This window comes from Mastomys coucha, unplaced genomic scaffold (genome assembly GCF_008632895.1).
Source record: "Mastomys coucha isolate ucsf_1 unplaced genomic scaffold, UCSF_Mcou_1 pScaffold3, whole genome shotgun sequence".
In the NCBI taxonomy this organism is placed as follows: Eukaryota; Metazoa; Chordata; class Mammalia; order Rodentia; family Muridae; genus Mastomys; species Mastomys coucha.
The window spans coordinates 71,430,871-71,443,895 of NW_022196909.1; the positions used below are offsets into that span (position 1 = coordinate 71,430,871).

General features: G+C 55.5%; 1 protein-coding gene across 2 annotated transcripts in view; it reads left to right on the forward strand.

Moving 5' to 3' along the window:
- Kdm4b (lysine demethylase 4B) overlaps positions 1–12,045 on the forward strand; it is a 78,486-nt gene extending 66,441 nt beyond the window's left edge. For both annotated transcript variants that reach the window (XM_031348746.1, XM_031348747.1), the window contains 12 exons: positions 1,832–2,220; positions 2,795–2,915; positions 4,245–4,423; positions 4,538–4,733; positions 4,955–5,031; positions 5,183–5,238; positions 5,363–5,471; positions 7,462–7,647; positions 7,765–7,929; positions 8,009–8,128; positions 9,781–9,873; positions 10,091–12,045. In XM_031348746.1, the coding sequence (XP_031204606.1) occupies positions 1,832–2,220; positions 2,795–2,915; positions 4,245–4,423; positions 4,538–4,733; positions 4,955–5,031; positions 5,183–5,238; positions 5,363–5,471; positions 7,462–7,647; positions 7,765–7,929; positions 8,009–8,128; positions 9,781–9,873; positions 10,091–10,261 (1,862 nt within the window). In that variant the 3' untranslated portion in view covers positions 10,262–12,045. The remainder of the gene's footprint in view (positions 1–1,831; positions 2,221–2,794; positions 2,916–4,244; positions 4,424–4,537; positions 4,734–4,954; positions 5,032–5,182; positions 5,239–5,362; positions 5,472–7,461; positions 7,648–7,764; positions 7,930–8,008; positions 8,129–9,780; positions 9,874–10,090) is intronic.
- The last annotated feature ends 980 nt before the right edge of the window (positions 12,046–13,025 follow it).

Here is a 13,025-nt window from a genome sequence, read left to right on the forward strand (position 1 = left end):
TCTGTGTGGGGATAGCTGTACCTCCACCTCTTCGCCTGTGCAGTTGAGCCACATACCTGGAGGCCTGGCTGTCACTTGAGGGAGTGGACATAGTCACAGTGGCTGTGGCATAGTAGGGCCTCTGCTCTCTGAGGTCTGAGGCTCAGTGTGCCACAGAAGGGAGCACCAGAGTCTCTAGCAGAACAGAACACTAAGGACTGAAGGCTTGGTCAGAAGGCAAGTATCCCAGGCACCGCCCTCCTACCCCACATCCTGTGTTCCTGGGCAGTGACAGGTGATAGTTTGGGACTCCCCCAACAGCACAGCTGGACCTTGGTTCCATGATAGGCCTGAGCTGGCAGAGCTCAGACAGAGCTGTGGTTGGCCAATGACTCTGGCTCAGCAGCCCAGGAGGCCGAAGCACTTGTCCCCTCCCAAGTGTGCCAACCTTAGGAGGGGACAGAGCTCATACCTAGAGATATGTGGCCTACCACACCCCTTGGCCTCCTGTGGCCTGTGACCCTGACCCAGTCAGGCTGACAAACCCAGGTGTGTTGGGGACATCTGGCCATAGCTCCTGGCCACCTCTGGAGGACCTGCCCACCAGGCTGTGTACCCTGACACTCCAGAGGAACCAGATTGAGTCCATCTTTGCCTCCCAAGGTGCAGGACTGTAGTAGTGTTCATGCTGATGTGCCCACTGTGGGTCTGTGGTGAGGCAGTGAGCTTTGAGGCACTCCCTCCTGGGCTTCTGCTGAGGGCTCCAGGCTATCTAATGGCCCTACAGAGCCTAGGCATCCACAGCTGTTAGGTCATATGAAAACCAGGACAGGGCCCTGTAGATCAGGATCAGGGGCTATGAAGAGGCCAAGTTCACCACAGCCATTGCACAATAGTCGGGTTCTTCCCTGCATCCCAGGGCACATCCTGCGAGGATTCATCCTGGTCCTTGGTGACCACAGCAACCCTGGTCTAAACAGTGAGTTAGCGCTGAGGGGTACCCCACCTGTTTCCACCCATGTTCCGTTGCAGGGTGGGGAGCTGAGTGTCTAGGGCTGAGGTGTCAGAGTGCAAGGTGTCATCCGGATTAGTGAGTTCTTGCCTTTGGAGGGTGTGTCACCCAAAGGTGGCCTACTCCAGGTGCCTGATGCTAGTGTGAGGAAGGGACAGGATGCTTTTCTCCCACCTTCTCCCATCAGCGGCCTGCCTGGGTGGGGCAGGTGCCAAGTTCCAGGCCTGGATTCCCCAGCCCAGGCCACTCACAGTGGGAGTGTTTCATGACATCCTTAGGTGACATTTGAGTCCCTGGAGCCCAGTCTAGAGGCCTAGGCTGCAGAGCGCACAGGATTAGGTGGCAGTGCTAGAGAACATGCTAGGAGTGATCTGTCTGTCTCTGTCACCTGTCAGGACCGTCCCCAGGCCCGTCTGCCGCTGGGTCCCTCCAGGCTGTGTGATGTGTTGTTTGCAGTAACTGTAGAAGCATGCAGCAGTCTGTTATAAGAGGAGCAGCTTCTCTCACATGAATGCTGACTTGGCAGGACCCTTGGCTCTGGGCAGCTGAGTATCTTCACAGCTCCTCCTCCCACACCGAATCCCAGAAGGCTCTGGGGTTTTGTTTTGTTTTTGAGCTGGTATGATCAACCCAGGCTAGCTCTTCTGCTCCTTCCACCACACTCTGAGTACTGGGATGGCAAGTTGCAGCTCTATACCAGGTCAGGAATTTCCTTCAGTCCAGCAGTCCAGTACTGGGCACTTGTAGAGATTGAACTTGTCCAAGTGTTGGGGGACATGGAATCATCTCCAATACGTCATCTGCTTCCACTTGGTTCTGAATGGCTCTTTCTCTCCCCAGAGGATAGCAGAGGCAAGCCTCGGCCGACTAAGGCTAGGAGCAAGAAGAAGACCCCCGGCCCACTGTCACCCCCATTGCTGTCTGCCCCACCAGCCCTATTCCCCACGCAGGAGGTCCTGAGGCCACCAACCCAACCCAAGTCTCCAGGGCCAGCTATGAGCCCCATGGCTGCAGAGGGGGCTCCTCCACCAACACCCCTCAATGTCGTTCCTCCTGGGGCGCCAGTTGAGGAAACAGAGGTGCGGCCACGGCCCATTATCCCAATGCTTTATGTGCTACCCCGCACCAGCAGCACTGATGGGGACAGGGAGCGCACTGCCCATGCACAGTTGGCACCCATGGAGCTGGGGCCGGAAGAGGAAGACCAGGCCCAGGCCGGTGACTCACAGGTGAGTGATTAAGGGTACGTTGGTGGCTGTGCCATGTACAGGGTGGCAGCTCTGTGTGTGAGTGTGTGTGTGTGTGTGTGTGTGTACACTGTGGGAGACAGGAGTGAATGTGAGTGTGTGCATGTGTTTTGTGAGGGGCGGGTGTGTGTGCTTATGTACTATGGGCAACAGGAGTATGAGAATATGTGCAGTAGGGAACAGAATATGTGTATATGGATATATGTGTATATGGATATATGTGTATATATCCATGTGTGTTGTGGGGGCAAGTGTATGTGTGTGCTATAGGGAACAGAAATGTGTGAGTGTACATGCATGCTGTGAGCAACAGGAGTCTGTGAATGTGTATGTGCCCTGGGGGACAGGAGAGTGTGTGTGGGTGTGTGTGTGTATGTGTGTGTGTGTGTGTGAGATGTGGCTGACAGGAGTATGTGTGTGAGTGTGTGTGTGATGTGGATGACAGGAGTGTGTGTGTGTGTGTGTGTGTGTGTGTGATGTGGATGACAGGAGTGTGTGTGAGTGTGCATGCGTGCTGGGGAGGACAGGTCCCAGGACTCACAGAGTTCTGTTTCAGGTAGCGACCCCTTTCTCTAAGCTGAAGGTGGAGATCAAAAAGAGCCGGCGTCACCCCTTGGGTCGGCCACCCACTCGATCCCCTCTGTCTGTGGTCAAGCAGGAAGCCTCAAGTGATGAAGGTGAGCATGACCCCCAGCTACCATGCAATGCTCTTTTCAGCTGGATGGGGCTCAAACCAGCCCCTCTCCACAGGTGCCAGTGTCCACCTATCCAGTTCCTTAGAGTCAGGTCCTCCCTGCACTGTGACAGCCTCATCACCATGCTCTGTGAGGCTCAGCACAGCTTCTTCTGTCCCCTCACATCTGTAGGTCCAGCTGTCCATGTATGTCCCCAGGCCTTGTACCACCCACAGTCCTTGCTGCCTGCAGGGCCTCCGCCCCACCCTGCTTCCCACCCACACTTGCCAGGACCCAATTTCTCAAATGTCATGTGGCCATTGAGGGCTCCCATTCCAACCAGGCCAGGCTGCTGGTGCCATTGATACTTTCATACATCTGAGCAATGGGCTGCAACATTCAGTGTCTCAGCAGTAAGGTCAAGGGAGCCGGGCCTGTGATAGGTGGCTGAGGTGCCAGAGGCTGTGATGTGCAGGCTGTACTTGGGGCCATGGTTGTGGGCAGCAGTGGGAACCCCTCTGTCATTTCTGTACAGGAACTTGTAGGCAGGGCTTGCAGATCTCGGTACCCTGAGTGCCTTCCGAGTACACAGTATCGCTGTGGGGAACTGATAGCCCAGGAAGGGGCTTCCCAGTGATGGTTGAACCTTGGGTCCAGAGGCAAGTGGGGCTGCATCTGTGTGCAGGTCATGATGGGCTTTGGCTCCTTCTAAGCTTCTTGCAGGACCTAGGAGCAGTCTGGCAGCCCTTCCACCCATGACCTTGCCACAGGAATGACAGATTTGGGGAACAGTTGAGACCCAGGGCCCTAGATTGTTGCCTCCTGGCTGGGCTTTTCCAAGAATGCTTCCTGGGGAGTTCTGGACTGACAAATCCATGCCCTAGACCCAGGAGTCCTGAGGTCTCTGGGACCCTTGGGATTATGTGGGATTTTCTCAGACTGAGCAGGTTGGACAGCAAGCAGGATGCCCCAGGCTCCATGCAAGGAGTTCCTAGGGCTGGAAGGTCAAAGATGATGCAAATGGAGTGGCTTCCACCATCTCCCAGGGGACAGCTGACACCTCCACTCTCTCTGTCCTTTTGTCCAGCTGTGGCTGCACTGGAGAGTCAGTCTTTAACAGCCTATGCCTGAGGCTCCTTCATAGACAGGAGGATGTATCTGAGGTTAGCATGTTTGAAGTGTCTGGCTTTAGGCTCAGGGACACTCATGGCAGGAAGTCAGTGTCTCCTCCTTGCCAGGGGCCAGGGCTGGTGCTGTGAAAGCAAGAGCGTCCAGTGGGGTGGCACTGCTGCAGGGCCTTGTCCTCCAGCTCCACTCCTTCATCCATCATAGAAGCCTTCCCGTTCTCAGGAGAGGAGGATGTGAATGATCCTGAGGCCTTGAGATCCCTGCTGTCCCTGCAGTGGAAGAACAAGGCAGCCAGCTTCCAAGCTGAGAGGAAGTTCAATGCAGCAGCTGCCCTCAGTGAGCCCTACTGTGCCATCTGTACCCTCTTCTACCCCTACAGCCAGGTGAGCTGTCTCAGTGCCCCCCCCACATTGATGGCACCCATTGTCACCTGTTCCACTCAGCCCCAGTGCAGCCTGGCCTACTGTGGCCCTGAGCTGAGTGCTGTGACTCTGCAGTCAGTACAGACAGAGCGGGACAGTGCTGTCCAGCCGCCCTCCAAAAGTGGCCAGAGGACACGGCCACTGATCCCTGAGATGTGCTTCACTTCAAGTGGGGAGAACACAGAGCCGCTGCCTGCCAACTCCTACGTCGGTGAGGACGGCACCAGTCCACTCATCTCCTGCGCCCACTGCTGCCTGCAGGTCCATGCCAGTGAGTGTTCTACAGCTGCCCCTCCTCAGTGTGAAGGGCTCTGGGAAGAGGAAGAGCAGTTCCTAGACCTACTATGTTTTGACTTGGTGGGGAACACTGTCCAGGGTTCTGGCCTGGATGGCTAGACTGTGCAGATATGGGGAATTACAGGTGTGGAGTGCTGCATGCAGTTGTGCCAGCTGACATATTTGGTCTGGTCTCAGTGCTCCACTGTCTTCCAGGTTGCTATGGTGTCCGGCCTGAGCTGGCCAAAGAGGGCTGGACATGTTCTCGATGTGCTGCCCATGCCTGGACTGCGGTAACTCACCTGTGCTGGCTGACTCCTAGAGCTTGGGAGGTCCTGGGCCCATGCACCCCTGGCCTTGACCCTGGCTGTGCAGAGGCTGCGGTTAGGTGGGGCATGGTGGAGGTAGCTGCACCTTACCTTACCCCCTTGATCTGTCCCTCAGGAATGCTGTTTGTGCAATCTGCGGGGGGGAGCACTACAGAGGACCACAGAGCACAGGTGTGTGTTCTGACGGCCCCGTAAACCTCACCTGCCCGCCACCCTCCCCGCACCCAGCCTGACTGGCCTCTTGGGGACAGCCTCGAACCTGCACTGCTCTTGTGACCTTATCCTGACCTCTCAGGTGGATTCATGTGATCTGCGCCATTGCAGTCCCGGAGGTACGGTTCCTCAATGTGATTGAACGCAACCCAGTGGACGTCAGTGCCATCCCTGAACAGCGATGGAAACTGGTAGGTCCCCAAGACTGCAGTTGCCAGCCTCAGACTGGTTGCAGGGTGGGGAGCTATACATAGGGCATGTGGCAAGTGCTCCAGGTGCAGCCAGCAGCCCCTGGTCCTAGTGTCCTAAGTCTCAGGCTCTGTCAGAGACTGTCAGTGCCTCAGCTCAGTGGTGCTGTCCTCATGCAACACTTGCACCCACTGAGAGCCAGCCTGCCCCTCCGTGCCGCCTGCAACTCCTGACCTCAGAGTGACGTCCCCGAGCTTCATTTTCCTCCTTTGTGTCACAAACATGGCATTAATTGTGTTGTCTGTATGCATGTGTGTGTGCGCGCGTGCGTGTGTGTGGTGTGTGTAGAGTCAGAGGACAACCTCAAGTGTCAGTCCTCTCCACCCATCTTGCTTAACATAGAGTCTTACCATATGTATGTCCAGGTCCCTGGCTGGCCAGCTTTCAGGGATTCCCCAGCTCTGCCTCCCATCATGCTATAACAGCCCTGGCATTTAAACGATGTGCATCTGGCTTTATGTGGGTTCTGAGGATTCAAATCCTTACAGTTGGATGATCAGTGCTTTCCCACTGAGCCATTTCTCCAGCCTTCTTCCTTTTTCATGCCCGATTAATACTCCACTGAGTGGCCAGACTGCTGGTTCTCTTCTCTTACCTACCTGACTCTGTATCTTGGAACAATGCTTTGACACTCATAGGCAGATGCAGAAATGGATCTTGTCTTTGCATGCATACCACGAGCACAGTGGGTTGTCACTGTTAGGAAACTCTCCAAGGACCTTTTCCTTCCTCCTCTGTCCCTTTCTGCAGCATGCAGCCCATCCCCATGGTGGCGGGGCAGGGCCTTTTGAGGGCCGCTGTGCTCTCTCCCTGGTGTCTGCACCCAGCGAGGCACCTTTTTAGATCTACCTCTGAGAACTGTTGTTCCCCACTGTGGCCCGTTTCCAGTCAGATCACTTTGTGCCTCAGTTGAATTGAAGGTACTCCATGGTGCTGCATACTGAGGCTCTTGTGTGAGCATGGATATTCCCCCCCACTTCCCTGCAACAGGTTAGTGAAGGAGGTCACAGGCCCTAGTTTGGTCGTCCAGGTGCTGTGTGCCTCTGGACAGGCCCCTAGACTTCTCTGGGCTTCAGTTTTCCCAGCCAGGAGTGTAGACTGCCATGGCTGTCTGGAGAGTTCCCCAGGCCTGTCTTGCTACAGACACTCCCAATCCTTCTCCTGCCCACACACCCCCAACCCCCGTGCCAGCTGAGGGGTACCTGGGTCAGCACAATTGCTTCTACCCTATGTCCAAGGTATGGGGCAGGGGCTTCTTACATCTGGGAGGTGGCCTAGCCAAGGCGTCAGGAATGGAGATGGCTCAGCTCAGACCTCGGGACAGGCCCTGCTCAGGGCCTTTAGCAACACAGCACTGAGGAGGGCACACTGGCTATGGTGGGTGTCAGGATACACAGCACTGGGGAGGGCACACTGGCTATGGTGGGTGTCAGGGTGCCTGGAGGCCAGGTCCTCAGTTTGGACAATGTCTTGCATTGGTTTTACCTGGTTCATTTCTCCTGCTGCCAGGTCATGCTGGGCAGAGGGCTGCTGTGGAGTCCTGTAGAACCTGGGCTGGCTCCCAGCACAGTGGCTCCCTAGTGGCTTGTACCACAGGCCACAGGTACAGGGGCCTAGAACCATGTTCCAGCCCACTGCTACAGGCCCAGTGGGTGGCCTCCAGGGTAGCTCCTAGAAGGAGCGTCATGGCTCAGGAGGATGGTATGCTGACAGCAACTGGTCCCCCAGTGGTTCTGCACTAGGAGATGCTGTGGCACTATCCCTGTCCTCCCTGACCCCAGCTCTGTGCTTCAGGGAGGGTGAGAAGACCTGAGACGAGATGGGCTGGGTTCAGGTGCTGTCAAGCTCTAGTCTTGTCCTGTCCGGTTCAGTCCTGTTCTGGAAGGTTCCTCTCTGGCTTTGCTGGTGACCCTGCTCTCTACCCCTCTGCAGAAATGTGTGTACTGCCGCAAGCGCATGAAGAGGGTGTCTGGTGCCTGCATCCAGTGCTCCTATGAGCACTGCTCCACATCCTTCCATGTGACCTGCGCGCATGCTGCTGGTGTCCTCATGGAACCTGATGACTGGCCCTACGTGGTGTCCATCACCTGCCTCAAGCACAGGGCCAGTGGAGCAGGGGTGAGTGCAGTAGCCCCGCCCACATGACTGGACTCCATCCGTGTGAGCTAATCCTGCCCACTTAGCCTCATCCACATAGACACAGCAGGGACTGCATATACCATCTCCCCACCCCAGGGCCAGCTCCTGCGCACGGTGTCCCTGGGCCAGATCGTCATCACCAAGAATCGCAACGGGCTCTACTACCGCTGCCAGGTCATTGGTACCAGTGCACAAACATTCTATGAAGTCAACTTCGATGATGGCTCCTACAGCGACAACCTGTACCCAGAGAGCATCACGGTGAGGGGCAGAGCAGGGGCAGCAAGGGCAACAGGGGCAGGGGCATGCTGGACAGGGTCTCACCATTCCCTCCCTGTAGAGCAGAGACTGCCTACGGCTAGGGCCACCCCCTGAGGGCGAGCTGGTGGAGCTGCGGTGGGCAGACGGTAATCTGTACAGAGCCAGGTTCATCTCCATGGCCACCAGCCTCATCTACCAGGTGAGTAGCCTCACAGAGGTCTGCATGTGCATGTGCAGCCCCTCTAGCAGACACTCAGCCTCTACCAGCCTGTCTGTGTCAGTGCTCATACAGACTAAAGGATGGGCAGGCCAGGGCTAGGGACAAGCCACAGTGGGAGTGGGAGGTGGGGTGCAGCCCAGGGCAGAGTCGCCCAGCCTGCACCACCTTGTCTCAACAACATGAAGCACAGAGCCAAACAACAGGGAGCTAACTGCAACCTAGCTGTGCTCCCACCTCAGCAGATGAAGAGGGGGAAGGGACAGGTCCAGGACACGCCACCCTGCAGCCCAGGGGATAGGTACACTCATATCATTCAGTATTTTTCCTGAAGCCTGTGTGAGCCAGGCATGGCAGCCTGGACTGAGGGCCAACAGCAGATTCAGACAACTAGGGTGCTGGCGTCTGAGTGGTAGGGGCATGGGTACAGACTGGCCCCATGGAGTGTCATAGCTAAGGCAGAAGTGGGAGATAGCAGGTGGCTTCCAGAGCTCCTTCCTCCTGGGGAACCTGACTCCTTGTGTATGGCACTGTTGGTGGCCTGGCAGGCTCAGACCCTGCTCACATGTAACCCCTCAAAGGCAGCAGAAGGGGCCTTGGGTTCACCCCTTTACTTCACCTAGGCTGGCTGCCAGGCCATGGTCATTTGTGATCTTTACTGCTGTCCCCAAAGAAATAGTCAGGTCCCCAAGCACCCACAGTGTCTACCTCCCAGCTGGGCAGCCTGAGCCATCCTAGCACTGGGTATCCATTATGGAACAAGAAGCCTGTTTGGGGTGACTTCACATAGCTGCCATTCTGGGTTTAGGAAACAGGTCCCAGGTCCGAAGGGCCCTGATGGAACCCCTTAGCCTCCCATCCAGGGCCTGCCGGCTTTTCACCCTAGAGGCTGCAGGCTCTTATTCTGTATTGGCCATATGCCACACGGGGCCTGCTCAGGATGTAGGCCAGCCCCAGACTTGGGCAGGTGTCCAGTGGGCCCTGTAACCCAGAATGCCTGAGTTCCTGGGGACGGGGCCAGGATCCTGTAGGATGTCCCATACTTAGACTCCTCTATCCCATGCTTAGACTCCTCTATCCCATGCTTAGACTCCTCTGTCTCATGCTTAGACTCCTCTATCCCATGCTTAGACTCCTCTATCCCATGCTTAGACTCCTCTATCCCATGCTTAGACTCCTCTGTCTCATGCTTAGACTCCTCTATCCCATGCTTAGACTTCTCTATCCCATGCTTAGACTCCTCTATCCCATGCTTAGACTCCTCTATCCCATGCTTAGACTTCTCTATCCCATGCTTAGACTCCTCTATCCCATGCTTAGACTCCTCTATCCCATGCTTAGACTCCTCTATCCCATGCTTAGACTTCTCTATCTCATGCTTAGACTTCTCTATCCCATGCTTAGACTTCTCTATCCCATGCTTAGACTCCTCTGTCTCATGCTTAGACTTCTCTATCCTATGCTTAGACTTCTCTATCCCATGCTTAGACTCCTCTGTCCCATGCTTAGACTCCTCTATCTCATACTTAGACTCCTCTGTCTCATGCTTAGACTCCTCTGTCCCATGCTTAGACTCTTCTATCCCATGCTTAGACTCCTCTATCCCATGCTTAGACTCCTCTATCTCATTGCAGGTAGAGTTTGAGGATGGGTCTCAGCTGACTGTGAAGCGTGGGGACATCTTCACACTGGAAGAGGAGCTGCCCAAGAGGGTGCGGTCCCGGCTGGTGAGTGTCCCTGGCACCTCCATCTGGGGCATTGAAGATGCATGTCTGTAACATGTCCCTTCCTCCTTGGCCATGAGTCCATAGTCCACAGTCATCAGGGCTCTCCACTCAGCCAAGGGACAGGGGCAGGTGGGAGCCACCCCCTGGGTGTGAGTCAGAGTGTAGTCCCAAGGGGCTTTGCCAGGGAGACAACCTGATCTATCTCTGATATCTACAGTCACTGAGCACTGGCACACCACAGGAGCCTGGCTTCTCTGGAGACGATGTGAAGGCTGCCAAGCGCCCACGGGTGGCCAGCACCACTGAGGACACAGGGCGTAGCCCAGAATACCCAGCCTTCATGGAGAGCCTGCTGCAGGCACAGGGCCGGCCTGGGGCAGCCTTCTAGATACTGCCCACTCCTGTCCTGTAGGTAACTGAGTAACAGGACCAGCAGGATCCAACTTGGCCAGACTCAGGGAGCGGGACCAGCATCCCTGGACTACAGTGATTCCATGGGATCTGGCCTGGCTCTGCTCTTCTCCTAAAGGTGCTAAGGGGCATCTCAGAGCCTCCTGTGACAGATGCTAGCCAAGGACATTGGGGCATAGCCCCAACCTGTTTTCTAGATTTGTGGCTTTAAAAACTGACAGCAGGCACATTCTTTTTCCTCTGACCCAAGATGCGAGGAGATAAAAGTTTCATCTGTGTTTGACACCTGCAGATGTTTGTCTACAAGCAGGTGGAAAGGCACTTTTGTACAGGTGTCCCCTGGAAGGACAGCAGCCTAGTGTGCAGTGACCTGTGTGATGGCCGCTTGTGATCCCTCATGCTTGGGCCCTGCAGGAGTGGCTCCTGCCATGCCTGTGCAGAGGCCGCTTCACTCTGCCTTTGCTGCCTGGGCTCCCATGAGCCTTCACACTTGGACCAGGGCCTCTGTGTGGCTGAGGGCAGGAGAAAGCAGGTGCAGCCTTCACTTGAAGCCCTGGTCAAGTGACATGGGACACAGACTTCACAGGCCCCGTCTGCACTAGCCACCACCGCCCATGGGTTGGCTATGGACTCTGTCTCTTTAGAAGCCACTGTCACCCTAGGACAGACCTAGGCTCAGGCCTAGGACAGACAACTGATATTAAGGACTGGACAGAGGGACCTGGCCCTGTGGACCAGCTGGGGACTTAGAAACTGGGCCTCTGCTGAGTGCCCTGTCCATGTGTACTTTGAAATTCTATTTATATTGTAAAGAGAATAAAAAAGGACATAACCTTGGGCCAGGAGGGAGAGGCCAGACCACAGGAGTCTCAGGCTGTGCCCCTTGTGGGCTCTGCAGTGGCTGCAGGTGGCCCCACGCCCCACACAGAGAGGCCCGGGTTTTTGTGCAAAAACAAAACCTTGCCCTTCCCCCCTCCACACCCCAGATGAAGGACTTCATGTTTTGCCTCATTCTCTGGCCTCTGGTTCAGTATCAATTAAAGCCCTTGAGCTGAGCGCTTCCTATTCCCACCTGGCCATGACTGTGTCTTCATTTCTGGCCAGGACAAGATCGGCTCAGGATGGGGGTGCCTTGGCAGGCATGATGGGTACAGTGTGTTCTGGCCTGGATGGAGGGGCTGCCAGGAGGTGGGGCACCATCCCCAAGACATCTATCTAGTCTCACCCCAGTGGTATGGAGCTGAGGCAGCATGGCTGTCCTGGATGTCTGTGCTCTCTGAGTCTCCTTGCTTGTCAGCTGCCCAGCCTCTGCCTACTTCCTACGCTAGGTGGGGCTACAGATAAGCAAAGACCCTGGGGTTGGGCAGATCATGGCCTGGTGCCTTCACCAGAGCAGAGGAAGGCCTGGAAGAAGGGAGGCCCTGCCTGAGGGGCCACAGGGAAGACTTGCGATTCACATGAAGCTACAGAAGGCTTTGGGCAGAAGAGGGAGGAGCCTACCAGGTGCTTACAGCAGGAGCTCAGTGCCTGCTGTCCTGTATGACTTTGGGACAGATCATCGCTCCAGGAAAGAAAAGGTGGCCCTGCCAGAGAGATGGCCATGATCCTGTGATCCTGTGGGAGTGGAGCACAGTGCTAGGAGGGGACATGTAACTAGCTCTGAGCCCACCTGGCACATCCTACCAGGTTCGCGTGCAGCCTGCAGCCCTGGGCTACATCTAGCCCTGGATCTGTTTGTCAATAAAGTTTTACTTGCACATGGTCCACTGTGATATCATTGCATGTGGCAGCCATTTGGCCCAACTTCAGCATCACTTAGTGATGACCTGGCCTGGGACGCTGAACCTAGCTTGGTCCTACAACTCACAGGAGATACCCTGGGCTATCAGCTCTGCCCTCCAGCTCTGCAGGCCCTGCCCTGCCCTCCAGCTCTTCCTGCAAAAGGAGCACCGCCTTCCCCAAGTCCAGCTTGAGCCTACTAGGCCAGCCCAGCCCCTGCCCTGCCCCCTGTGTTTTCGTAACTCATAAGCTCTCAGGTTTGGAAACCATGATCCAATTCCCACAGTTGCCCCTCTGCCCAAGAGCCCAGAGTCTCCATGCTTGTCCAGCCTGTGTGTTCCACATATGCATGCAGCCCTGGGTCCCACATGGTCACAGCTCACAGCTTCCTGGATGAACTTAGAAGCCATGTCTCTCCCTCCCCACACTGCTCTCTGCACCTCAACCCCAACCCTTCCAAACACTGGCCATTTGGACATCCTGTAGAGAACCCAAGTTTCAGATCCCAGGAACATCACCAGAGCAGACACAGGGAGATAAGTCTCAGGGCCCTAGCCCCTGTGCTGGAAATGAGTGTGATCTGTGGGGTCTCTGGCCCTGTGCCTGGAGAAAACAAGAAATGGCTGCTGCCTGGTAATGCAGTGGCTGCAGAGGGGTCCTGGCATGACAAATGCTCCCACTTCTAACAGTTGAACAGAGTGGAGACTAAAATTCATTTTATTTCCTGCATAGTCCCAGTGTCATGTACAAGAAACTCTTAATTCTGGAGAGATGGCTCAGTGGTTAAGAGCACTTCCAGAGATCCTGAGTTCAATTCCCAGCAACCACATGGTGGCTCACAACCATTTGTAATGGGATCTTATGCCCTCGTCTGGTGTGTACTTACATATAATAATCAGAAGATCTTAAAAAAAAAAAAAGAAAAGAAAAAAAAAAACAGGACCCTAGCCTTGACTGACTGT